Source organism: Siniperca chuatsi, linkage group LG10, assembly GCF_020085105.1.
Source record: "Siniperca chuatsi isolate FFG_IHB_CAS linkage group LG10, ASM2008510v1, whole genome shotgun sequence".
Taxonomy (NCBI): domain Eukaryota; kingdom Metazoa; phylum Chordata; class Actinopteri; order Centrarchiformes; family Sinipercidae; genus Siniperca; species Siniperca chuatsi.
The window spans coordinates 25571837-25599604 of record NC_058051.1 but is presented as its reverse complement, the minus strand read 5'-3'; the positions used below and the strand labels follow the sequence as shown (position 1 = coordinate 25599604).

Genomic DNA, 27768 nt, shown 5'->3' with positions numbered 1-27768 from the left:
ATAATTGAGCTTTACAGCAAACCACGAAAGAGACCAAAATCTAGTAAACAGAACGTTGTAAAGGAAATTATTTTTGCTTACACTGACTCAACAAATTAAGAGCTCTCATGTTGAGCCAGGCAATGAAAACACAGAGGAAGTGGAGCATGAAGGAGCTTTCTGTAGAGGGTGGAGATAACTGACTCACCTGCTCACCAGTGTAGTTAATCATGGTCTTCAGATCTGTACCATTCAGAATAGACACCTGCAACACAGCAGCCACATATGGTGAACATCTTTTTATATGGTCTAATATAAGCACAGTCTCTGGTATGGAATTCACTGCAAAAATGATTCCCACTGTGACAATATCACTATGGCTGTTTTCTTTCTTTTACTTTCCTGTATCAGTCCCAAGTCTAAAGCCCAGGCCTCTCATTCTAAAAGCACCAACATGAGCCAAAATGAGAGTGATGATTAAGCTTTCTTACCAAACCATAAAGCATGAGTCCTTTTGGAACACCAGCCACAAAATCTAAGAGGTGCACAGAGAAATGAAGCAAAGATTTAGGAGGGAAAATATACAGGTCAAGCGCAGGAGGATAAGACGATTCCAGTATTGACGACGTTTCCAGCTTAATAATCATGTAAAATATTGTAGCTGACTTCAGTTATGTTCACTTCAGCTGTAATATTTCCATTGCTATGTGACTGCCCATATGTGTTTTACTTCCTACACACCTCACCTAACATTGGTCATTTGGGTACATACCCTATTTTATTTACTTACCTTCCACCTCATCACCACTGAATTCCCCAACAGCAATAGAGTAGCCTGTAGGCAAGAGTACAGACATCAGCCTCAGCTTGCATGGCAAACAAATGAAGATACTGTTTGTGTGAATGTGTAGTTATAAAAGCACTAAGATTATATTAGCCTCTCTTACCTTGGTAGCTGTCATCATGTTCAGCCTTGACCTGTTTGGTCTGGATCTGGCTCTGCACAGACTGCATAAAATAGCCTGGGTAGTACGCTTTGATAATGTCCTCCTTAGCTGCAGCAATCACCTGACCTATATTAAGACCAAAAAGAAATGAAAATAAACTTGGAAGGACATTTTGAGGCTTGGTTTTCACATGGTTGATTGGTATGTCCTACATACCTTGCCAGAAGTAGCTGCCTGGCCCTCCCAATACTACTTTGCCATCCTGAAAGATAAAACCTGAAAATTACTACAATGAAATGGAAAAGATTATCTCAAAAATCTCTGGTTGTTCACTAACAGGAACATAGTTATTACCGTTGTGAAGTCAGCGCTGAATCCTCCCTGACAGTAGCCTTGTCCCTCTGCATCACTGATTTCTGAAACACGGGAGTGGAGTGGTGAATCATGAATTATTTGATTTAATAACTATTCAATATTCCAGAACTTCTGTTTTAAATGCATTACACTGCATCAACAAATACATAGAGGACATAGAGGACAGCTGTTAACGTCACTGTCAGATTTGAAGGGAGGTGACAGTTACCTGTGCGGCAGGGAGCATACTCCACAAATTTGGTGAAATTATGGGCTGAGAGGTAGCAGGTTCCTGTAGCGTCAGAACGTGGGATATCCTTTTCAGTCCGCCAGGAGTAGAGAGGGGCGCAAGCCTGGGGTAGAGAGGAGGTGGAGAGAGATGGGGATTGGCGGGGACGAAAAGGGGAGGTAGGAGATGTGGTGATGAATGGAGTGAGCTTTTAGGTAGGAGATATTTTTCCAGTTGCAACAACACCCTGGTGAACTCAGGAGGAGACCCAGGCTGAGGTCAGTAGTACATCGGAAGCAGGATAACCAAGTAACCCAACCCAGGTCACAACCCTTACTATCAGACCAAACAACACAGGGCTCAACTTTGATGTCACAGGGGGGGGCACAAAACATTTCTTTACAGTGTGTCACTACTGGAGGTAAAAATTGGACCTGAATGACAACAACTTAATAGACAGTAATCTCGGAGACAACAAACACATACAGAACATACACATTCCCCCCTGACATTTCTCGCATCCACGTGGCCAGACCAGGCTCCACTGAAAGGCCCAATCATAACAACAGAGAGCACCAGTGGTGTGGCGCGAAGCTGAAACTCTAGTCCGTCTCTGCCCCACCCCCAAAATCATCTCTAAGGGGGTGACCTTACCAGAATTGTGTCACCGTGAGAACGCACAGTGGCGCCGAACCATTGGTGAGACTTGAAATCAACCCGATGTTCTGTGTCGTTGAGCAAGACGGTGCGATCCCCTGGGAAAAACACAGGAAAATTACACTGAGTAATAGCATTATGACAAAACATGCATTCCTTCAGTTGGTCCTTGAGTATCTAATTCTGCCTTCCCTTCCCAGGCCCTTGCAAACATCTGGACAATTGGCAGAAAGCAGGCTTTAAGACTCCAGTTACACTATTTTTCATGCAAAGACAATCAGGGTGAGAATTTGAAAAGAATGGTATTTGCTATTCTGTCATTGTTCAGGAGATAGAAGTTCTCTTGGCTTGGCCAGGTTTGGACTAGACTGGCCTAGCTTAACCTCACTGACCCTTTGCTCTGTTTGACCACCTGGCCACTAACACTGATCTCCCACTTCAACGCTTTGACAGCAGCAGGTGACGTGACAGATGGTCTGGGGAGTCAGGTTTAAACGTAACTTTATTGGAAGACAGATGTTACATCTGTGCTGCAATGGAGAATGAAATGCAAACAAATTGATTAGACAAGGAAGTCACATCACTACCATACAGCTCCTACACTGAGGGCTGGCAATTCCACCACAAACATGTTGCAAAAGAGCAGAGCAGAAACTCTTAGGGACTGAGGACTGATAGATACTGCAAGAGATCATGACCTATGTGGATGTGAAGAAAGCAGGCTGTGCGTCAGGCCTCTGTATCCATGCCTGTCCACCCCTAGTCTTTCTTCCCAGCCAACTAGGCAGCCTGGAGCTGCTCTGTGTCTTTGTGGAAACAGCGAAGGGGCTGGGGTCCAAGGAAAACATACACACACTGGCCCGGCTTCCTCATAGCAACCTCTCAGTCATCTCTGTTTAGGCACACTTCTGTCTCCCTTTCTCTGTTTTCATTTTCAATATTATCTCCATCTTCCTATTCATTTTTCTTACACTATCTTGCCCAAGTCTCTATATCTATACAGCTCTTTCTCTCCTTTGCTTTCGTGGAGTGCTGTTTCTCCTCACTCAAGACAGTAAGCAGAGAGGTTATAGTTTTTTAATAACCCAACTGTATTTCTGCTTAATCTCCATCGCTGGGCTTTCCCGCTAACACTATTCATCATGGGCCTACAGCAGCTAGCCCTGCCCTCAGTGCGTTAAGTGGTCAGAAGTCTATGTGTGAAAACAAGTACTTTAGCCATGCAGGCAATAACATGACCAGCACTTCAAACGGCTCCTTCTGAGCTTGTTACTTTAACTAATCCGCCTTAGCTGCATGGTACTTTTTCTTAAAACTTAAACCTTCTTAATATTTTCATAACTCAGGGGTCTTTGTTTGGATAAGGCCAATGCAAAGCCACCAGGGAAAGGTAGGAGCTGTACAGTGTTGTTTTGAGTCATGTTACCAAGGCAATCACAAGTAGCAGAGGAAAAGTCCTCTTGTAATCCATACAGAATAACTGCGATCAGTTATCTGGAAGCACATCAATGTAACGGAAGAAGCTAAGTAAAGTTCTCACATGGCAGCTTGAGCTATAGCATTAGTTCTGTGTCACTATAATGGGTGATGAAAAGTTCTGTTTATTGTCTGCAAGGCGACTGAAGGCAACTAGCTGGAGTCACATGAAATCTCTCTGAAATCTCTTTTGTTGAAAATAGAGGAGATTCAGAGGGGAGATAGAGGGAAACCCAGAGACGGGCCACAGCAACATGTCATCTGACCGAAGTCCCCCTGGGAGGCCAGTTAGCGCTGTGTGCTGTTGTGATATGGTGCCCGGCCCCGTCTCTCCCGGGACCAGCAGAGGAGTGAGAGGGTCTGGAGTGCGTCCACAGACTTATTCTCGCCTTTGAACTGTGTGTGAGAGGACAGCCATTAGTGGGGTTAGAGCCTCTCATTGTGAGTGTGTGTGTGTGTGTGTGTCAGTGGGGTAGAAGACAAATGGCCAAATTCACTCATCACATCAGCTGCCCCTGTGGGAGTACCGACAGCAGGAGAACAGAGGAGGACAGATCGGTGGGACAGGGCTCTGGTTTCTCCCTCTATCCTCCTTCCCCTCACTTCCTCTGGCCTTCTTACCCTCCCTCCCTTCCTCCCATCCTGTATGTGCCCCTCTCACACCCTCCCTACTTCCCTTTCTCCCTTCTCCTCCTCTCAGATCCATACACAGGCTCTTATCTCAATGGAAGAGGAAGTGGATAGGAGGGGGCCTATGGCCACTTTGACCCAATTAGTTAGGCTAATTAAGAGGGTCTGTGGCCTGTGGGTCAGAGCAACCAAGAGACATTGAGACCTATGACACCACTTTGTTTTAGGAATAGACTAGGTAGCAATAATCTAGTGGAAGATAAAATACAATGTAGCAGCACTCCTTTACTCAAGAATTCATAGTGGAGAAAGTTTTTTAAAAAGAAAAATTCTGACTGCAAGCATCATGATTGAATTTATTGCTCTATCCTTTACTATCAGGATTGGCAAAGAAAACAGTCACAGCTACAGTAAATGAATTGCAGCAGTAAATGTCATCCAAGTAACAGCTGTTTGGCATAGCCACATTTGCATGCAGATGTCCATGTATTGAGTGTTCCTCCACTGTACAGTGGTTCTGCCATGATCCAGATGTCAGAACCGGCTCTGGCACTCAAATCAGCTACTTCAAAGCCCCTTAAAAAATATGAAGGACATTCTCTGACAACCCAGGGGACTAACCTTCACTGTGAGGCCTCGTTGCTTGCACATGACATCACTCACTTTGGCCTCCAGCCAGCACCCCTGGTTGTGCAACACATTTTATGTTGCAAGAAAAACAGTGCAAAAATAGTGGAGCAAAGGGTACCAAGCAGCGGTGTCCAATAAAAGAATGTTGTTAAACCAGGCTTGTGAAACACTCAGTGGAATATTTCTCCCTATTGTGCATTATCGACGCAAAATTTAAGTTGACCCACAATACTAAGCTTTGATTTCTCAGGAAAGAAGCTAAAAGTGCTGCAGTAACTGTCCCTCTATGTGTGAGTCATACTGTTTGTGTTTGTGTTTGTGTGTGTGTGTGTGTGTGTGTGTGTGTGTGTGTGTGTGTGTGTGTGTGTGTGTGTGTGTTTTCAGAGCATGTTCAATCTAAAAGCTGGTAACTACACAATCTTTTTACTTTGATTGTCCCTTTCCTCACTTCACCATGGCTCCATTGTGCCAAACAGGCTAAGGGGTACTCCGTCAACATACTGAAACACAAATCCATTCATTAGATGACCTCACAGACTTCCTCATGTTCTCCCAAACCACTTTACCTAATTCTGACTCAACTGGAGCCTTTTTGTCAGGACCGGCAGTGTCTGCTTTACCTGTCATACAAACAGGACATTTCTTTGTCTGACCTATTTGTTTATTGGTTGCTTATCTCCCAATAGCTCCTGGGACAAGGCAACACAAACATGACCTAGAGGAAGGGAGGAGTATCCTTCAAAAACCTCTTCAACACTCCATTATCCTTTTCATCCCCAAAGAGAGGACACAAACAGGGAAAAAAAGGATCATTCCGTGTCCAGGAACCAACGTAACCAACAGCAGTTCAGTCGAGTGGAACACTGACACCTGATCCAGAGCTGCTGCTGACAACAGGAGCAGAAAGGAAATGCTCTGATGGCTTCAAAAGTGTACAGAGAAGCAGCCAACCTCACAATCTCCAGTTTCTCAACCTCTAAAACAACCAGGTAGTCACAAATTGCAGCAATTGCATAATTAAAAATCATTAAGTTAGAAAAGCATTTGTTGTCTTACAAACAAATATCAGGAGAATAACAAAATAGTTTGGCAGCTGAGTTGATAGTAGAAATGTCAGACCTTCCCAGCAGCTCTATCATAATGCTTACCTTCAGTATCAAACTCGATGGTGTGACAATCTGATTGGCTGAGGCTCCATGGACAGTAGAAGACAGATCCTCCTTCTGTAATGTTAACCTGCCTTGTGTTGGCCTTGGGAGCTCCTATCACCACACTCGCACTGCAAACAAGAGACACAAAGAGAGACAACTTGCTGTAAGTATAATATTACAAGTTTACCAAACCACAGGATCCTTCTAAACCTGAATTTCTTTACCAAATCATTGCTAAAGGTTTGTAGCTCTTAGCCTGGCCTCAATTAAAAATTGCATTCCAGACCTCCCACTCGACAGCTTTAAACATGATGCAGTACGCACATTTTACCGCTTAGCGAGCTGTATTCTGACTCAGAAGCAAAACATTTTAACAGGTTGCAGCACTGTTTTACATAATCTCATACAAACTGCTGCTATGACATGTGCACATGCTCACAGACACATTCACTCCACTTGTGCAGTCAGACAAGAGAAACACTCACACGGTCCCACATGCATCCCTGTGGGGCAGATTCAATAGGAAAACAAGAAAGCAGACAGGCAGAGTGGAGTCGCACTCATGTTTCTTCAGCTGTGACACTAAACTTCCATGTCTTTGGGGCTACACTGTACAACTACAGGAACGGCAGCCGACCACTTCAACTGACATGGAAAGAATCAGTGAGGTTACAGGTGAGCCCAGGACTAATAACACGTAGGACAGCCTTCAGAGATGAAAGAGAAGAAGAAATGGCAGAGAGGGATGATTCGTTAATGGAGAAAACCAAGACTGGGCATGGTAAAGTTGGAAAAATATCCCCCAGTAGATAATGTGTCTTAAGTGGATGGCTTAGCCATTACCTCATTCTGGACCCACTTGATCCGACAAGCATCACAGACACAGTTGCTGGCATTGATGTGGGTAAAGGGAGGCATGGGACCATTGAGACCAGACAGTGTCTAGGGGGCTCCGAAACAGGAAGAGCACACCCTTTCCTGCCCCAGATCTTCCAATAGTGCATGAATGGCTAAACTTAGCATCCTGCCCCCAAGGGTAACTACTCAGCAGGGTCCAGAGGAAGACAGGGGAGCCAGCACGAGTCAAAAAGCAGTTAAACCGTGCAATATTCTAAGGCCTTGTGAACCACGATAATTAATCCCACTGAACCTATCTATTACCTCAGATGACAAAGTGCAGAAAGTTATGGGATGGCTTATGGAAAAATCTAACAGAAGAGGGCCAGGGTGTGTTGGTGGTCAGTACAAAGCTTTCAACTCATTTCAGCATCTATGGTTTTGAAAAAACCCAACTGTGGGAGAACAAAGGGAAGGTCACAGAGCAGAAGTTATGAGTTTAGTATCACACAGTTACTGTGGTCTTAATACCTCAGAAGAGATACAGTACTATACCAATTCCAAATGTGGAGCAGAATATCCTGGTTTGTGTTGGAAGAGAGAAAAAGAAACAAACCAGTCCGACTTGGAGAGCAAGAAACAGCTTCTGACCACATATGCAGACGCAGGAATATCCCAGTAGAGCAGCAGAGCTCCACCTGTACAATAATCTAAATCACAGAGAGGCTTCCTGGTCAGGGATTCTCACAATGAGACAGCTGTCTCAAAACTCTCACACACAGATAACACAGTCTGAACAAGTACAGTGCCCATCTACAAGTCAGCGCACTCGTCCCCTGCGAGCCCTAGATGTCTGTTTGAAAAAAAACAAACTTCAAAAGATTAACTGTAAGAATAATTACCTGTGTTGAACAACAAGGTGTTTTGGAAGGACATTTCGGAGCAGACAGAAGAACAGAGATCAACTGATGGTTCTATGGAAAAAACCTTTTAGAAATAATCTGACTGCAAGCACATGTTTGCAGTAAACGACACCACTGGACGAACACACTAACGAGGCTTAGGAAATTGGAAGCCGCAGCATCTTTTGTTGAATCAGATCTGAACTGAGCCCAGCCATTGTTGGCCGTGGCAGCTTTTCAAAGAGAAAAACTACAGGAAATAACAAAATGAGCAGATCATGCTTTAATCAGCAAGTTGGCAGCTACCTTACACAGATACATGCAGATGTGCAGACATACATTCACACACACACACACACACACACATACACACAGAGAGAGAGAGAGAGAGATTGATAGCAATCTGAAAGTCCTGTAAATGAGGAAGAATTAGCATTTAATGGGTTTTTATCTGGCGAGGATCAGTCTAGTTCTTAACTGGCATTTCCCCGCCCTACACCTTATCTGCTATCTGTGTGCTCCAAAGGTAGAGCTTTTGTATCATTAGCATTTAATGAAGCTCTAACTGCAGTCGGCTGAGAGCTGCATTACAAATTCCTTTGTAAAAGTAAGTGGAGTGTATGACTGGTTCTAAAGATGGGTATGCAAATATATGTAATTGGTAGGGGGCGAGCAATGCTCAGCTGTTCAGCTGAAGGACAGACTCATCGGGTTGTGTCCAAGCCACTGTGGCTAAAGTGAGTCTAGACAAAAGACTGTTAACAGAGGGATTGAAAGCAGCACCATCACAGGTTTGATAGAGACCACAGCAGGCAAAGTTCAGGATACATCTGAAAAGCCATGACCAGTCTACTGACATGTTTTGGCTACTGGAGAATTAAACCAATCTTCACTTTCTCAGTTTCATGTTTCTATGGACAAATAACAAACCCATTTCACAAGAGAGAGACTTGAGCAATGCCCTAGTGGGGAAGTAGGCGGATGAAAAGCATTAGCGGCTTCACCATTGTAGCATAGTCGACCCCACCAGCTGCCATACAGCAGCCACTAATGACCTCCACCACCCAGCTGACAATTAAGCATTAATTAAACTACTGTAAGTGATTTGGGCTGCAAGTGGGGAATGCGTAAACAACAGCTTCACTGTAAGCGAGGACTGGGTTTGTCTCATTTGAAGCTCAAGCAAGCAGACGACATTCTACAAAAAATCTCTCACCACACCATGATTGCCAGACTATAACCACTTTTATGTGGGGTTGAGAAATTAGGGGTGATGCAGAGTACTGGAAATTGCTGATGTGACACTATCGTGCGTAGCCATTGGTAATGAGGTCTATGATGAGGTTACAGAAGGAGGTTATCAGAGGGCAAATTCCTCTGTTACCCCCCACCCCTTTAACCCAAACATTTTTCTCCCCCCATTCCACATTTAACTGTCTTCCACCCAGCTGCAAAGCTGATGTCACTTGAACACTATTATAACCACTTTAAGAAAGACAAAAAAAAAAATCACAATCACATTTGTTAAGCCTGCAGTCGCCATCTGCAATCACCATCTGCAGTCATAAACACGGCTCAACGAACGCTATGGCACAGACGCAAGGTAGGGGGGAGTAGTGGCCTTCAAGCCTCAGCGACACCTAAGTAAAAAATGTACACTGACCCATGGAGTTTACACTGAGCTATCAACACATGCTTAAATACTGGAGTGGTTCCATATCAGTAAAAGGAACTCAGTGCAGTGACCTGATCTCAGCCAGAGGCAGCACTTGACCTTCACTGCTCTCACCCCAGCAGGGGAGAAATGGAGCATGCCATACAACAAACATTTCTACCCCTTCGACTCTGAAGAATTACTTCATCAACATAATTAAACAACACCTGGATCAATGAGAGTGGAAATATGGAGCTGGAAAGTTAGTTGCCGTGTTAAACAAATTAATGAATGATGTCATACTACTGCAATATTGACTTTTCAAAGCAAGCGTGGGCACTTAGAGTGAGATCAGCTGAATGACAGAAATGAGAAGTAGTGTGTGATGACTTATTCTAGACCACATGGAGCCATTCGAATAGTCTTGCATCCTCTCAGAGCCAAGGCCAGACAGAAGCTGTTTGAGTCCTTACGTCTGCCATATGGACGATCGTCTATTCACACACACACACACACACACACACACACACCACATACACACATGTTCTCAGTGCTGCTGTCCAGGAGCCTGAAGATGATGAGAGTAGCAGTGCCTGCTGGGATGGCGTGTGCTGACTACAGAGAGTCTACTGTGCTGTGCTGAAGCCACATTTTTTGTTAATGGTCAGATGGTGTTATAAGACACAGAACCAGATAAAGGATCTGTATGCTGCTCTACAGGCCTGGAGCAAATCATGTATTTTATAACAATTTATAGACATTTCCACATCCAAGGATGAACTTGAAAAGGAGCCATTGAGATCTGAACCCGCACCAACCAGTGTTGATCAGATAAACATCCAGTCTGTCGAGGATCTGATCCCACTATCAACACACAACCATTTCCTTGGTATCCTCAAAAGGATAATAGTGTTGGGCAACAGGTGGTCTGCAAATTGCAAGTTCTGCTGGCCAAGGTAGCCAAACAATGTTGTTTATTGTCACACAGGAAAAGCATGTGGACATCCCAAGGCAATTCAAAATCATAGTTTAGACTTAATGATTTTATGCTACTCTACTAGCCTGCTAACTGAATCAGCAAGTCGACACCAAGCTGATTTAGCAATTGTTGTTTTTACTTCAGACCTTTCGGCAAGCAGCAATCATTCTGTTACTGTATTATATCATCCTTACGGGTGCTTTTACAGTTAACGTGTGTAAACCAGCAGCTGTTTTGTCGAAATCGCCAACAATGCAAAAAGTCAAAAAGTTTCACAAGTGGCAAGTGAGAAATTTGAAACATCCTGCTACTTAAAAAAACATCAAAATTACTTGTGCTCAAGCCTATGCATTTTCTCATACCAAATTGTTGCCCCCACCCCCCCACCACCTCACAGTCCAACTGCCCTAAAATCCTCCTGCAGGGAGTTTAACTGCTGGTGGTTCACACCTCTCCACAATGCCCACGTCAGGGGGTCCAGTTCTCTCACCTCAGGATAGAGAGGCTGTTGTATTAAACATGGTGATTGGGGGGTGAAGCAGCTGTTGAAACACTGTGTCTGTGCGCCCCCCAACCCCAGCCAAACCCACTTATACATACATACATACAAACGCGCACACACATCCAGAGACGTGGCCAGTGATGGCCAGAGGTTACGTCTCATTTCCATCTCAAATATGAGATGTTAATCTGATGCTAATTTGAATTTCAGCCAGTAGAATTTCATAGTGCACAAGCGGACTATGGCGTCATTTGCTTATTGCTATATAAAGGATAGACTTTATCAAGTTACCATAGATGTGAGTCATTTAGTGACCTGGGGTTAAAACAAACCAGGCGTGCTGGCAGTCAGAGATTAAATCTAACAAAGTATGAGTCAGGACGACCCTGACCAATAGCCAACTCCATTCCAAAGTTGACATGAGGTCCTCGGAGCATTCCTGACCCAATACAGCAGACGCGACAGCAGGGTCCACAGGCCCTTTAAACACATCGTCACCATCCACACCGACATCTTTTTCCAGTGAAACACACACAGGCTCATTATTTAAAGCCCCTTTTACCAACAGACCAGTAAAAGCTAGACAGGCACTTTATGTTTGAGACAGACTGCAGTGAAGGCATGCTAAGTATATCCCTACTTGCCTTTACAGCAACAGACACTAATGTTCCCAACCTACTGGCCTGATTATCATAAGTGCATAAAGTTTGACAACAGAAAATTAAAGCAGCTTTTCAGAGGGCCAATAAATTAAGAAAGAAATGAGTCATAGTGAAAACTCCTCCACTAAAAAACAGTAAACAATTTCTGCCGTCAGACAAAGGGCCCCATTGTCTGCACGCAACGACGAGAACCTGGATGAAGAAAAGCTTGGCAGCCCAAATATACAAGCTGTGCTCCTGCAGCTCAAACACTTACTGGTTTGATTTAGAAACAAGTCCATAGAAAAGGACACCAATGAAAACAATAACAGAAATAAGACTGATCATATATGGAGAGGGACCTCAGTGTAGACAGAGAAAACATTGTTGCTTTAGTGGCCAAAAGAGACCCCAGTCCAATGTCAATATTAGTTAAACTCTAACCCTTTTGAGAGGGTAAACTCTAGGAGAGTGACCTACATGGACTGGCTGACCTCGGCATGTGCTCGTCATGGCCAAACCATCCGTGAGCTAATGCACATCACTGACACGTCAGTGAAACACATGCGTGGACTGGAACATATTACTAACTCTGTCAGAGGGTCCCCCATCATTGGTCATAGCTTTTTAACAGCACTATAATCCCACTCAGTGCTGTTAGAAAAGTCCAAAAAGGTGTTTAAAATATATGTTTCCTCAAAAGTCCAACATTCACTTGTGGACAGGCACCAGAAGCAGTCTCGTTCCTTTCATACACTCCAGGACAGGTCTGTTATTATTTACAGCCCCTGACCTTTGACTCCTTCTATCTCAGTAGGATCCACTCCCTTATCCCTGCCTGGCACTGGAGAAATTCAAAAAGAAGTCAGTTACTGCTGTTTTATAATTAAGTGTTTGAGGAGAGAGTTAGCCCTTAGAAGTCTTTCCCATGATGTATGGGTGGGGGGGGGGGGCGCATACATGTGAGGAGTTCATCATCACTCAACATGAAATACCATACACACACACAACAGGGGACCATATATCCTCTTGCCCTTCCTGTGTGTATCTGACAAGAGCCGTCACATGCAGTTCACAGACACTATCCTCAGGCGTTCTTCCATGGTGGGCCGCCTGCCAGTGTCCAAACTTAATTTTATTACACCAGGCCGAAGGGCATGGAAGACCCGCATATATAAACTTGCTGCCAAGCATGAGTGTCAAAATGGGAGAAAGTAAGCCTTTGTGTTTGTAGGCCTGACAGGGGCATTTATGGATGGGAGAACTATCTTCCTCCCTCGTCTCTGCATCAACATCTGCCATCAGTCTCGTTTTGCTAATGTACCAGTGTAGTCCAACCAGTGATCAATTTTTCAAAAGCAGCAACAATTTTACTCATAAGGTCGGAGCCAGGCTAACAGCAGCTCATCCTGACAAGACGAAACTCCCTGTACAACCCTCAACTGACCTCACCCCGAGATTCCAGCTACTCCCCCACTCCCCATGTCTCCAAAGTGTGCACAATGATGATGTGACGGCAAAAACAAGAGATAACAGAAACTTGTTTCATGACTCTACTGATATGTGTTGATGTGTCAACTTCTAAGAAACTGTGAATGAAAAGTGGCAGATACATGTGGTTTGCCGATAAAGCAATGACTCATGGTTTAAAATCTGCTCTCTCGAACTTTTTTGTTTGACATTTGACTTCTGAATACATATCATCCACAGGAAAATTACAGGGCGCTGGGTTGTAGGAAGCTACATTTAAACATTATTGTCTCATCTCCTCCTCCATAAGCATGGTGTCTCAACTGTAGAAAAGTTCAGATTAAGTCATCAGTAAGTTGACGTCTTCTCTGTCTCACTCTTAATGAGACGCGGAGAAAGGCTAGACAGTGGAGGAAGGTCTAGAGTATGGGTGAATTAAAAAGCCCTGCTGAATGACATCAGCATAGGAGGAAGTAAGGAGGGGGATGTTGGAGAGAGAACAGGGGTCCATGCATTCAAGCTTCACGTCCTAAATCATACCGCTGTCCTGAAGCTCCTGCTTCCTAGGCAGATAAATGAAGACCAACAGCAGCAGGCTTTTAAAGAGACAGTGAGGGCCAGGGGAAGAGGGGGGAAATCTCCCCATGTCTGCCGTTCAGGGAAGTGGGGAGGAGAAACAGGGAAACTAGAGCTGCTGCTGGCGGCCCACTCGGCACAAAGACTTCTCTCAAATCCCAGCATGCTGGCTGGTTGAACAGTGGGCCGAGACACCACTGGTGCTCAGCAGACACAGACTCAGCCAGGAAGTCTGATTAAGTCTGAGTGAAACCTTGACTGCAGCTGCAAAATCTTTTGTTAATGATTATTAACAAATGTACAGAATGGGTAGTAACACAAATGCAGATCTGTCAGCAGCTAAATTAATCCATGCCTTGCTTTTTGCTGCATCCCAGTTGATATAAAAGCTATGCTCCTAGGACAGTCAGGATGTCCCACACTATTACTTTCTCCTCATACTACTGGGGAATTAGACCTGACCACAGGCATGTATGCATGAGTTTAAGTCCCTCAAAACGACTGATGCCAAAATCTCTTAAGGAAGAATGCCCAGACAATCACAGCATGCTGGGTGACACAGAGATCACATCCCAACTCAGCCAAGAAGCATCTCAATCAGCAGCAGCATTTCAGACCAATGAGATGTGATGGCTAAAGGTTGCAGTTAACAGGCTTTTTCTGGCGTTTAAAGGCCAGAGCAGATCAAAAGGTCAGAATTAAATGTCATTTTGTAAGATTAGGATTTGAGGATTTCTTTGTTTGGGTTCATTCCTTTTTTATGATGAAATAAGACACTTTTTTATATTAGCATTATTTGGGCTTTAATCTAGAACACAAATGCAATTTCCTGAATATATTCAATTACAGTGAGTTGTGTGCACACTGAGGGCGTGAGCGCTGTGTGCGTAAAGCATGTGTCCAGACATCACAGCAGATGGCTTACACAAAAGCCTGATTTACTGTCAGAGCCAAAACAACATCAAACAAATGAATTCCGTATTTCCTATTGGAGTCGTGCCCTGTAACAGTGGAGTTGTAAATGTTCTGAAGTTTGGCAAAAAAAAACATGCGACATAGTCCAATGGAAAGTTTGCACGCAACATATTTGTGTACAACTGTGAAGACGTGAAGTGCCCAGATAAAATGATACACAAATGTTTCAGACTCTGTACATGCTGAAAAGCCCCTTTTTCTATTTCTACTATTCAAAATGGAAATTATTATTATTATTTCTGTGTTAAACAAACTCACCTGGAAGAATCAGCCAAATAAAAGTCAACAGCATATCCGAAGTAGCTCCCTTTAGGTCCGCTGTAAACAGCTGGGTTCTCCACGTCCAAGTTGAACGCCTCGCAGACAGGCTGAGAAAATGTGAGTAATAGCCCGATAATACAAAGGAGTGAGCGGGCGAGAAGGGCTACTATCCCCGGCGTCTTAACGCGAAATCGTTCCAAGCCCATTTTTGAGAATAAATTAATCCACTAAAGTTTGTTTTAAATGGCGAAATTGTCCCAGTTTTGGCGCTTTTCAAGTCCGCAGATCAAGCCTGAAAACAGCGGTGGAATATGGCTAAAACTGCATCCCTGTAACTCTAACCAGCCAGTATCTCATTAATGCTCCGTCAGCTCCTCTCAGCGTCCTCACTCTTCTCTCTGCTTCTCTCTCTCTGCCTCTCTCCCGGCCCACGCCTTCTCTGTTCACCTACTCATGATACATGGAGCAGGGAGTTCCCACACCCGTGACAACGTTTGGAAGAGGAGGAGCCTGTGATTCCCTAAAAAAAACTTGAAGGGGGCTCTCTTCATCTACTAACCTATCTCGGAGTATGTGTTTACCAATGTTGTAAAAACGTGGTCACTTTTGCACTTTTGAGTTCAGAGACCTTTTTATCAGTGACACTAAAATTATTAACCACAAGAACAATGTCCTTTCGATTTTATCTCGCAGTTATCTTGAGCTTCTGAGACTGAAGTTGCTGAAGGCAGCCTGATAGGTGATGGGAAGGTCAATAAAACTTTACATTTCCAACTACTATATGATTAGCTATTTAGATGCCTCTGCTGTCCATGGCATGATAATCCTGTGGATTATTTATCTCTTGAGGTTTTCACTGATAAATCAGGAATTCAAACTATTATGAAGCCCTGTTAATTTCTCCCTTGTGAGCATTAGTAGCCTTAACTCCAACTTTCTCAATGATAATAATGTCGTTCTGTACTCATAGTTTTGGTATTTTGCACCACTTTTTTCTTTGCTAAAAACCAGGAATATAAACTGCCACTGCTCCGCTGGTCAAAATAAACTTCCCAAATGTACAACTCCCATAATAAAGCAAAGACTTATTTGCGCAACTCCACACTAATTATACCTTTATCACACACCCTTGCAACTCAATGTGTGATCCATATATATTTCTACCTAATTACAGTGTTGATCTGACTTGGGAATATGATGTCCTCTGGTGCTCTTGGGGGGGTGTGGGAAGATTTCGTATCACTGCCTCTGAGTCACACGAGACCGAGGAAAGTGGTTAGGCTGCGAAAAGCAACTACTCACTGAAATGAGACCTTTAATAAACCTATTCTGGCCGGCTGGAATTAGTGACTGTTGGTTTAGCTGATTCACTTCAAGCCTCTGGGATTGAACACAGAGGCCAAATTTGGCTGTGTGGCATTAGCAACATGAACTCTCTGTCAAGTGCTGCTTGTATTTATAACTGGTCTGAAGCGCCCCGACACTGACTGTAGACTGATGGGAGTATTCCAGAGTGTCTATGGGGGCCAGTTCACAGCTGTTGGGGGCACTTGATGGTTCAGTGCCCTAATCCTGGAGGGGTTTCATTCTCTCACTCTGTTTTTAGGTCCACAGGATGAGGCTGCAGAAGAAGGAGGGCAAGAGTTCAAGGCGTGGTTGACAGAAAGACAGATTATGTATGCCATCAAAATTATTTGGAGAGCAAACTTTCCCTCTGAAGTCATGTTTTGGTTTTCAGAAACACCATCATGTGCAAACTCTGAAATGAGAAGATGTTTGTGCATCTGCCACAAACATACTGGTGGATTAAAATGTATGTTAACTCATGCCACTTTGATTTGTTTTTCTGGATATTCTGAAAGTCTGAAGCCATTGGAGGTCGTCATAGTCATCTACACAAAGTCCCATGACCTCATGTATGAGGTTGGTCAGAAGGGGCAAGCAAATACTTTGGAAATAGATAATAAGGGTATCAGCTTTTAGTCTTTGTCTTCTTTAGTGTCCTCCTGATTGAATGGCTCAGCTCTTATGTTATCTGTCCACCCACAATTATCTATTTGACATCTTACAGGATCAGGATTTGCCAGGAGATAGGAGAAATATTTCTTTCAAGTGTTTTTCCCCTCTTTCTCTTCACACATGTCTGTATCTGTGTCATCCAGTAGCAACTTACCCTAGAAGTGAGCGTATACAAGTGTGTTCTATAAAGCATATTTTGTGTGTAAAGCCAGAGCCTGTTCTGCTTTCGGTGATGCGTAATTGCGTCAGGCTAACTGAACAGTATTTTCCATCTCACTCCTGTGATTTCTGTTGAAAAAGGGGGTGTGATTTCATTCCAGTGCCTCTGCTTTGACATCATCACTTGGCTGCTATGGCAACAGATCTGAAGTGCAGCAAAACACTTAAAGAACATTTCACATTACTCTAAACAGCTGGTCAACTATTTTAAATTAGACCTGACACACTGAAACTTCTGCAAGGCAAGGCATATATATGTACGAACACATGCACACACACACATTGACTCTCTTCCTTCCTGGTAACTGAGCATGTTTTCTGATATGACGAATTATTAATAGCACTACCACAAGGCCACTTCGTAGCATTATCTCCACACAGTATCTGGATGTGAAGGTGTCAACACACTGCTTCTCATTTGCTTTACACATTACTATTCTTTATGAAACAGTTGAACAGAGTTTGCTACATATGAAAGGAAGCATCACTGTCACCTGTCTACCATATCCAATACACCTTAAAGGAATAGGTCAACATTTTGGGAAAAATCCTTATTCGCTTTCTTGCTGAGACTTGGATGAGAGGATGAACACAACTTTCACATGTAGGATTTGAAATAGAGTGGCGCTATGGGGAGAAAGAGACATGAGCTTCCCAGAAAGCTGCATCTGAGAAATTTAGGGGAAGCTCTAAAATATCGCAATCATTGGTGCCACTGTTTTTTTTTCTGTATAAATTTATATTTTCCTGTATATTTAGGTTCCTGAAATAAATAATAGGCTAACAGTGAAGCACTTGTCAACGTGCGTGTTTATTCACTCAAAACAATTTCCGATAATTTGTGTCTAATAAACACAATGCTGTCTATTCCTGCTATGGCCATCCACGTGTGGGGGCGCATGTTCATAATTGTCATGGGATGCAACTTTGCCTGTCCACTGTGCGTTGGCATTTTTATTTTCATTGTTTCTCAGTGGAGAGCAATTTAAAAAAACATTGCAATGGTGAATCAGTTTTCTGTTTATTTGTTGTCCCTGGCTAAATATTCTCTGTATGAACTGAAAGGTAATGATAGTATATTTTTGCACGTAGGCATTCATGTATGCCCGTGTATGTGTACAGTACCCTCCCAACCCTCACCCCTGAAAAATAGGGCTCCTGCTCCCATGTCTGTTAACTATGAAGCTTGAGCCAGCAGACTTATAAACACATTATATCTCGTTTGTTTAATCCATACAAAAACCAAAGTCGTGGTTTTACGGGGGTTATGTGCCAGACTATTTCTTAATTACTGACCTTGAAAGGTGCTGGTAGGCGGATTTTGTTACCTTTCGGCAGAGCCAGGCTAGCTGTTTCACCCTGCTTTCATTCTTTATGCTAAGATAAGCTAACCACCTCCTTGCCACAACTTATATGCATATGACAGTGGTATTGATCGTCTCATCTTATCTCTCTGCAAGAAAGAAAACAATTCCCAAAATGTTGAACTACTCCTTTAACTCAACATTTCGTGGAAAAAAAGCCTAAAAATACACACAAGTCAAATGCAGGCCATTATGCGAGTGTGAGACGTACAGGTGATAAAACATGGCTGCCTCCTGTGTAGACAAACAAATAAGCCCATTTCTGAAACTATTTCTTCAAAACTTCAACTCTTAACTTCAAAAATAAAGCAGTCTCTGACTCTATTTCAGCAATCACTACATTTATCTGCCACTTTCAAATGATCCTTATTCCCCAAGGCACCAGCCTCCACCCCACCCTCATCTCATTTCTCTTTGTAGCACAAACGGTGAGCTAACACTGATGGGCTCCATGGGGGCAGGGTGGGGAGACACCCTGATGGCTGCCATTAGGCAACTGTTAGCGTTTTGAGTCACAGAGTAAACATCATTTTACCACTCAGGAACAGACAACAAATAAAGGCTACAACAGGCAACTTGATAGTTTGTACACACACAAGTCAACAGTCACAACAATCAGAAGGATTTAACTTCTATTTGTTCCTTTAAGCAGTTTGCCAATTCCTTTCGGATGTATTGGATTTGTGATTAATTTAGCTGTAGATAAAAAGTCTTGTTGAGCAAGGAAATTGAAGGTAATGATGGAAAATGTGGTCTGTCTGAACAGAGGGCTGTTGAAAAACAGAGGTCATCTCTCAATCATATATAGAGTCTTTGAGAAGAATGGGCTACTGTGGCTACTGCAGATTCAAACCTGCTCCTGATCCAAACGGTAAGCCTGAAACCTGAAAGGACTTTCAACACACACAGAGCAAACTTTCCTTCCTCCTTCTTCCCCTCTCTCCTTCTCTCCTTAACTGTAGAAAAGCAGTGATACACATCTTACAGGCAGGAAATTCCTCCAGTGTAAAAGCCTGTCTGGGCTTCCTGTTTCAGCAAGTTCCTACTCTTTGAGTTTCTGTTACACTCACACACCATACATAGAGGCACACTCAATTCCTATCCGCTTTGCTTCCCCCTCAGCTCTGTAACATTCCCCATGTACAAGGAGGAAGGGCGGTGAGGTGTTGCTGATTGCTCCAGCCAGTCTGAGACATTGCATACTGGAGGACAGATTTGTCATGAAGGGGTGGAAGTCTGAGTGGACTGTCCGTTGTTTTCAACACAAGCTCTTAGCAACATAGTGGCTGAGTGAATCATATGATTGTTTTAGACAAGAAATCATCCCGGAGGCTCCTTACAAGGCCAAGTCCACCCGCCCTTCTGCATTATAGTTTCCTCTTGTGAGCTTTCACTGTCAATCCAGGCAAATTGAGACAACGTGTGTGGGGAGCAAGATGATCCAAACAGTGTCCATTGTTTAGTTGCCTTGTTAAAACAGCCACAAAACGCCCGAAAATGAGCAGTTGTGTTTTTATGTACATCTGCTAATCAGTCCAAGGGAGCAGAGCAGTAAAGCAGCACCAAGTAAGCTGCGGGGGAACGACCCTGCTACCAGCTCCAGAAGCCTCGTTCTACACTCCATAACACACACAAGTGTCCCCAAACATTTACAGCCAGCGCTGTGCTTCATGCAGTGTTTAGTGTCTGTCCTAACTCACTGAACTTGTTTGCTGAAAAACACCACTCTTTAAGAGGCAGCATAAAATGCTTGACATCATTTAATGGGAGGTCACTGAGGTAGAGTGGCCAGGTTGACATACCAAGACAAGATGCAAGCACTCAGCTACAGAAAATGGTACACGGTAGGCTTATAAGAAAATCCCCTTAAAGACCAGAATCAACAGTGAAATGTAAAACTGGTAACACTCTGACCTGACAATATTTGCAGGTCATCATAATGGAAGAACAACAAATAAACCGCAGAGCGTATCATTCTAAGACCACGTCAAAACTCTTTGATTGTTAAAAACTTATGAACAGCAATGTTTAAGTTGAAAGATGACATTGAACAAGACATGTGTGCACAGCCAGTCGTCCAGGTTTGCATTCAGGTCCCGTGTTCAGGGTGTCATGTTTTATTTGGATGGCCTATTTGTCTCAAAGTAATGGTGTGCCCCCTGACCCCCCTCCTGTGTTTTGCTATTGGGGCGGGCGTGCTGCTGGGGCTCAGAGTGAAGGAATGCGGCTGTAAAATGTGTGGATCTGGGGGTACAGCAGGAGAGGGCAGCGAATCAGTGTGATCACTGGAGAGCCTCAGGGTATTGTTTCACACGTAAATACACACACACACATACATACACACACCATTCCGACCAATTTGCTGCTGTTGCTTTCCCACACCCACTCCCTTGGCCAAACATGTTTGACACAATGCATATGGAAACAGTCGCACCAGGCTTCCCATGACAAAAGCAAACTGCACTTAATGTGAAAATAGATAAGTATAGATACTGTTTCTTCTTATATTCACAGACATAAACATAAACATTTTCTTTTTCATTATTTTTACAGCCTTGTGTTATTGTTGCAAAAACAGCATGACAGAGAAACAACCAGGCTGTTTTAAGCACACACAATTTTGTATTACATGTATGACTGAAGAGTGCACACCAACCTTAAAAAGGCCTTTGGCTGCTCAACTTTCAGCACCTCATCAGCTGAATGGTAACATGTACTTCCTCCACTGACACAGACATGTCTAGATAAGACTGATGTAACAACAATGACGGCTGATGGCAGGAACAACGGCTTCCCATAATGTCTCATCTACATGTCTGCAATAAGACAGGTGGACAATAAAGCAAGCTTTTTGGAGGGGGGTCTTTACTGTCATCATGTATCATCTTCAACGACATTATGGGTGTAACACATTACAATAGTTTCCTGAATGTTTCTGTTTTTTCACAGTCTTGCAGTGCAGGATCATTTAACACAGCGCTAACAAATGCTTATATACCCTTGCTGTTTTCTTTTTGATTCATATAGTAACAAGAGTCTGCAGCCACTCCCCTCTGTGAGGCAGTACTTCTGCACAGCGGTGCATTGAGCAAAATGTTCACATCAGCATGCTAACATACTCACAATGACAACGCTAACTGATGTTTAGCAGGTATGATGTTTACCATGTTCACCATTTTAGTTTAGCGTGTTAGCATGCTAACATTTACCACTAAACACAAAGTACAGCTGAGGCTGATGGGAATGTCATTAATTTTGCAGGTATATTGTCATAAACCAAAGTACTGGAAAAGTAGTTACAATTCATCCTGAGGGGGACATGAATGTGGCACTAAATTTCATGACAATCTATCCAATAGTTGTCCAGAAATTTCACTGAAAATCACAAATGTTGACCTCATGGTGGTGCTAGAGGAAAGGTCAGGGGATTGCAAAAATCATTAGGATTCATCATCTGGGAACCATGCATGTCTTTTCAAGATTTTGTGCAAATGCTTCGTGTAGATGTTGAGATTTTTCGCAGAATAAGTGAAAACTTGAAAACCTGTCAGTGGCACTAGAGGAAAAATCATGGGATTGCAAAGGTAATTAGGATTCATCCTCTGGGCACCATGAACATCTGTAAAGCCATCCAATAGTTGTTGAGATATTTTCATTTAAAAATAAAAATGTTGACCCGCTGGTGGCGCTAGATAAAAACTCAGTGGATCACCAAAGCCATCAGGATCCTTTCTCTTGGGATCATGAATGTTGTACAAGATTTTATGGCAATCCATCCAATTGTTTTTTGGATATTTCAGTCTGGATCAAAGTGGTGGACTGACCATCAGTCTGACATCGTCATCCATGGAGTCATTAAGCTAGCATGGCTAAAAACAAAAACAAAACGTTTAACATGTTGTGTTCTAGTGACTCCCACTTTAAAAATCCCCACTCTAATCTGACTACTTCCTGATGTATTGTGTGTTATGTCCTGTCCAGACTGTGCATAGCTGAGGCTGATGAACAACATGAATTATGTTGAGGTCTCAAAAGAATGTACCATACTTCAGCTGTGTCACCTTCTGTAAACATTAAAAACAATGTTTGGGATGGTGAGTCACAGTGCCCATTAGAATGTTACACCTACCCCCCTGACTCCTTTTAATCTACCCTGCTCCTCCTTATAAGTCAATGTTGATGTTAATGCTGTCCAGACCCCCAAGGTGTCTCGCACACTTGCATAGCCTTATATAGAAGCCATCAGAGGTTTATGATCAGTGCATTAGTGGTATCAGCCAGTGTGAACCAACAAGCAGAGGGTATTCTGTCATCTTGCTAATGTAGAAGTCATAGCAAGGTCAAATCCTGTGGTGGTCTGGTGCAGTAGCTCATATACTCCCATTATGTGAATGAGGGTCACTCCCAGTGCAGGCACAGGATGAGGGGTTCTGCGGAATGACTGGCATGGTAATATCAGTTTTTTGGTGGGGGTCGAGATTGATGAAGGCATTAGAGAAGACTAAGCACGTAGCATGTCCTCTGCCTGGATAGGGTTACATCCCAAACAAACCAAAGCATGCACACAAGCATACAGCGCAGAGGGGAATGGAAGTGTCTTCCCTAATGAAAGGGTGCAAGGTCAGCAGTATTATTATGGTTCGACTGCAGGTTTTTTCCTCCACTTGAAATCTGACACATCGCATGTTCATGTGTTAAATATCCAAGGAGGATCTCCACCAAATCTCCACCTGTTCTCTGAATTTATTTGTTCAATGATATCATATGAGCCTTTAAATATATAAGCAGATGTTGTAAGCAGCAGATAATTGTATGACATGAACATGTAGTTTAATATCATCATTAACATTCAAACAATAACTTATAGGGGGGAAAAAATCCAGGTATTTTTATTGCAACTGTATCTGGCCCTGGGACATCTTCATGGAAAATCTTTTTTAGTAGGCCTTTTTTCTTGTGGGACAATCGTTAATACTGAATCTCATACAACTACTCTCCTGTCTGTAAGGAATCCATAATTCAAACAGCCTGCCTGGACTAAAAATAGCTTTTCCATCTTGCCTTTTATTTTGCTCAGTAAAGGTAGGTTTATCCAAACCCACATGTCTATGGAAAGCACAAAGCAGGGTGCTTTTCGTCTCTTCATAACCCTATGTTTTTGATATTACATTGATTGGGTGATCTTGGTATATTTTGGGGGAACCCATGCTGCATTATTAGGAGAGTGCCATGTTGCCACAGCCAAGTACTGAGGTAAAACAATCCCAGTCTTCCTGCGTTTGTGTTGAGGAATGTTGTGTTCTGGGACTGCCAGCTCTTCAAAGGAAAAGAGACTCATTTTACAGCTTCTTTAACATCACGTTGTTGATGTGTTGACGTATGTGATTGCTCTGTCTGAGGCCATAACAAATGCTGCATTATTTGGTCATTATATGACAATCACACCCACTTTACTTTAATCTGGCATTTACGTAATGCTGCTGTAATTATATTAAATGCATTGACAAAATGCATTTTCCTGACCACACATAACAGGCATAACTGGTAATGTAATATAACACAACTTAGGGCTTAGCAAAGGACCACCTACACACTGGAGCAGCAGTGGTGTCTTCCCTGTGGGGAAAATGACAAAATATACATTTTAACAACAGCGCTTTAACTCTTATTTCACTAAAAACAAATTTTCAATAGTAGAACACCCAGGTGGAAAACAACAGGAAAACATTATCTTGCCAGTAGCTAACTTCCTATAAAACTACCACAGGACATGGAAGGTTTGTATCACATATATACAAACAAACAAAAGAGCCAAAGGGCTCTTAATTTCAAGTTTTTAATTTAACCAAGGTTTCTACAACATTTTTCCTAAAGGAATACTAATGAGTACAAGTCCAGAACATATGCATGAAATTTCCCACAGACTAGTCTCTAACTGTGTCTGTCTGCTGTTTGGTGGTGGGAAGGTAGTGTACAATTGGTTTTTAGAGCATTTTCACTGAAAACAGCTGCTTGGTGTGGCCGAAAACAACACTATGAGAGCGGTGAGAGTGAACCAAAACAGTAAAGTTGCAGCCGGACAGCTAAACAATGAGCTGAAACTTGTTATAAACTCAGGGGATTAATTCTCTGTAGGATCAACACTACGAACGACCCCCTTCACATTGACAAATTGTTTTCACATTGTCATTTGAAACAGTGATATTATAAAAAATATGGATTAAAGTTGCTTTAAAGGTCATTGAGCGAAGTTTCTCTTGTGTCAAGCACACTCTATAGTTAAACTTGAATCATAATTGTGTCTGTATCTAATGTTAAACGAACACTTTTGGCTGCTGACACATAATCTTTCCTGCCAGTCACAATCAATTTTCACATTAAGATTCTTTCTAAAATAAATAAATAAAGAATTCAAATGTTTGTTTGTTTTTTGATAGTAATGTAGACATTTATTTGAGACATGCCAATTTTGATAAGGTAACTGGAGAAAGGAAGACAGCTAATGAGATGTTCTTGACAGTTCAGTCAGATCTAGGTCTTTGCTGTATCCTTCCCCTTTTATTCAAGCTGTTCAAAATGCAAGCAAAATAAAATATTGCCATTTTGTTTCCAGTTTCTAAGACTTATTCAGGAAGTGACAGCACTGTTCTGAAAGCTGATTCATCTCCTCCACCTGGAGAATAAATGTCTCCCTCCAAGGAGGAATTGACCATTCATGGTAATACTTATCTGCTGAGCATAAACACTAACACCTAATGTTTGTGCTAAAATGCTGATTCATTCTCCCTAATGAATTCCCTTGGGAGAGACTGTGCTGCCAATGTCTTGTGACTCAAACCCTCTTCCAACTATGATTCTAAATAAGGCAGTGTATTTCTCAGTAGTGTTTATCAGTGCGTTCCCCACTCACTAGTACTCACTGTGCCTGCTTATGACCTGACACAGTACAAGCAGGCAGAAAAAGACTGAAGTGGAACCTCTGTTCTTACTCGCTGGATGTCTCACACATGACCAGCATGGAGCTTCTCCAGGCAAAGAGAGGGAGGATAGTAGAAAATGTGATGCTAAGGCGAGCTTTATATAAAATTGAGAGGAGATGAGACGAGACGAGACGGCTGTAAGGAGGTTAAAAGTCTGGTGGCCTTGAGTAAACATCTGATTCACAAAATTATGATGATGAATCATCTGATCTGAAGTCCCAATGTCCCAAATCACACAAGTACTCAAATTCTTCCCCCTCTATTCCCATTTCAGACGTAGTTTGTCCAAAAAAAAACCCACTATTACACCATACTCAACTTTTCACATTTTCTCTGTCCATGTTTATCTTCTAACACACTGCTGGCTACATTTCAGTATGCCGTCAGTGAGTTCAAAGTTGAAGCTGGGTGGTTATCTGTGTGTCTGTGGGTGTGTGTGTGTGTGTGTGTGTGTGTGTGTGTGTGGTTGTAGTTAGGTACTTTATCCTTTAAGCCAAATCAATAAGATGTCAAGCAGTATTTTCTCACATATGCAGCAGGTTTAAAGAATTATCTCAGTTAAGTGCTATGCTGGCTTCCCCCTTATCAGTCAATAGTACTCATCTTGCGAGTGGATGGAGAAATTTCAGATACAAACAGGGAGTTAAAGCTCCTATATCAGGCAGCCTCCGAGGGCAAACAACGGCTAAAAGTTTGTTATCTGCCCAATTCTTTCTTTCTTTTTTGCCTACTTGACTTACCCTCCCCACCTCCTCTCCTCTGTCACTCCTCCAGTGGTTCCCTCTGGAGCTGTGCAGTGAAAGCCTCACTCCTCATGCTCCATGTGTCTGGTTTCTATTAGTGATTTGGAACAGGCCTCTGCGTGCGTTCTGCCTAGGTACGGGAGCTGTTAAGGCAGAAATTTCCCTTTTACAACACAGCCCCCATGCCTCAGTCTGTCTCTCTCACTTTGACTCACATACATATGCACTTTGACTCACACACATATGCACATATAATGTATAAATCCACAGCTGCCCCCCCACTGTCCCACCCCTGCAACCAGGGGACTTGGACAACCCGGAACATTTGAGTAAACTTGTGTGTGTTAATACATTGGTTTCCATGAGTAACAAGGAGGGGTGGACTCCCTGAGGAGCTGCTGTCATGGGCGCGTCCAGCTTTTTTGGACGGGCCCACCTCAGCTCGTCAGGATCCAGCAGAGCCACAGCCACTGAGGAGACGGGTTACTCTTGGAAGAAATACCTTGTTGTCTTGTAATACCTCATGTGATGTGAACGATAATGACCTCTGCCTGGGTGGAAGGCCAGAGATTTAAAAAAAATAGTACTGGTATGATGGGAGGATCAGAGAAAATGTTGGATGAGCCTGTGAGAAGTAAGTGGTGAGAAAAAATTATCATCTGGATTCGGAAATAATTACATGGATCTTGTGAGAATCAAAGTGATTTCAAGGACCATATCATTGGCCTTGCATTTTTTTTAGCCCATTAACTACAAATTGCATATATTTTACATTACTGCTGACCATTTTCAAAGCATACCATAAGTTGGTAACTTAGTTTCATATGCTTTTCTAATTGGTAGTTTCAGTTCAAGCCATTACCGTACGAATGAGACAAACTTTGTTGGGATAGGCATTCAATCACACTTAGTTGCCTTAATTTGTTGTCAAAGTTATGATATTGTTGCGTGGTACTGCAAATGTTAGAAGGGACTGCTTTGAAAAGTCTTTGTTGGCTGCTATGACATTCAAATTTGAGAAGCAGCTGCTGGAAACCATTTTGCATGTTATATTGGGAAATAAAGCACCAGAGAAAATGAACAAAAACCTGTAAAAAAGATAACATTCATTTGGTAATTTCTTGCATTAAAAGGTTGCTATTAGGTAGATTAGATTGGGTTTTTTAATAGTTTTGTCTCTATTGGTTGATGCATACAGTACTAGAATGAATTTAAGTCAATCTAAAAATGTATGAAAAGTACTGAAGGTTCATTTTTTCGATTCTGTCTTGAAAACAGTACTCACATGCCCAAATGTACAATGAAATTGTTTTTGCTTGCTGTAATCTTTCCTCCTGTGTATACTGGTCATTAAGAGATCCTTTCCTAACAGGCTTCCAATGCAACAGTGTTTCTTTGTTGAGTAGTGGATAGTAACAAAAAGGGAATACTAAAAAAGGCTGTAACTGTGGAAGATACTCACTTGATTTGTCTAATCCAGACCACCGAATCCTCATATTAGCTTCAGATAAACTTTGCTCAGAACAAGGACAGTGGATTTTGTCCCCCATCACAGCACATTAGGAAGCAAAAACAGTTTCAATGTACATATGT

General features: G+C 42.7%; 1 protein-coding gene across 1 annotated transcript in view; it reads right to left on the bottom strand.

Annotated features, from left to right (window-relative positions):
* itga5 (integrin, alpha 5 (fibronectin receptor, alpha polypeptide)) overlaps positions 1-15347 on the bottom strand; it is a 34616-nt gene extending 19269 nt beyond the window's left edge. The window contains exons 1-10 of the mRNA XM_044212691.1: positions 14848-15347; positions 6051-6181; positions 2164-2264; positions 1510-1633; positions 1281-1342; positions 1143-1188; positions 927-1052; positions 770-814; positions 471-514; positions 188-244 (exon numbers count right to left, since the gene is read on the bottom strand). Of these exons, the coding sequence (XP_044068626.1) occupies positions 188-244; positions 471-514; positions 770-814; positions 927-1052; positions 1143-1188; positions 1281-1342; positions 1510-1633; positions 2164-2264; positions 6051-6181; positions 14848-15056 (945 nt within the window). The 5' untranslated portion in view covers positions 15057-15347. The remainder of the gene's footprint in view (positions 1-187; positions 245-470; positions 515-769; positions 815-926; positions 1053-1142; positions 1189-1280; positions 1343-1509; positions 1634-2163; positions 2265-6050; positions 6182-14847) is intronic.
* Positions 15348-27768: the final 12421 nt, after the last annotated feature.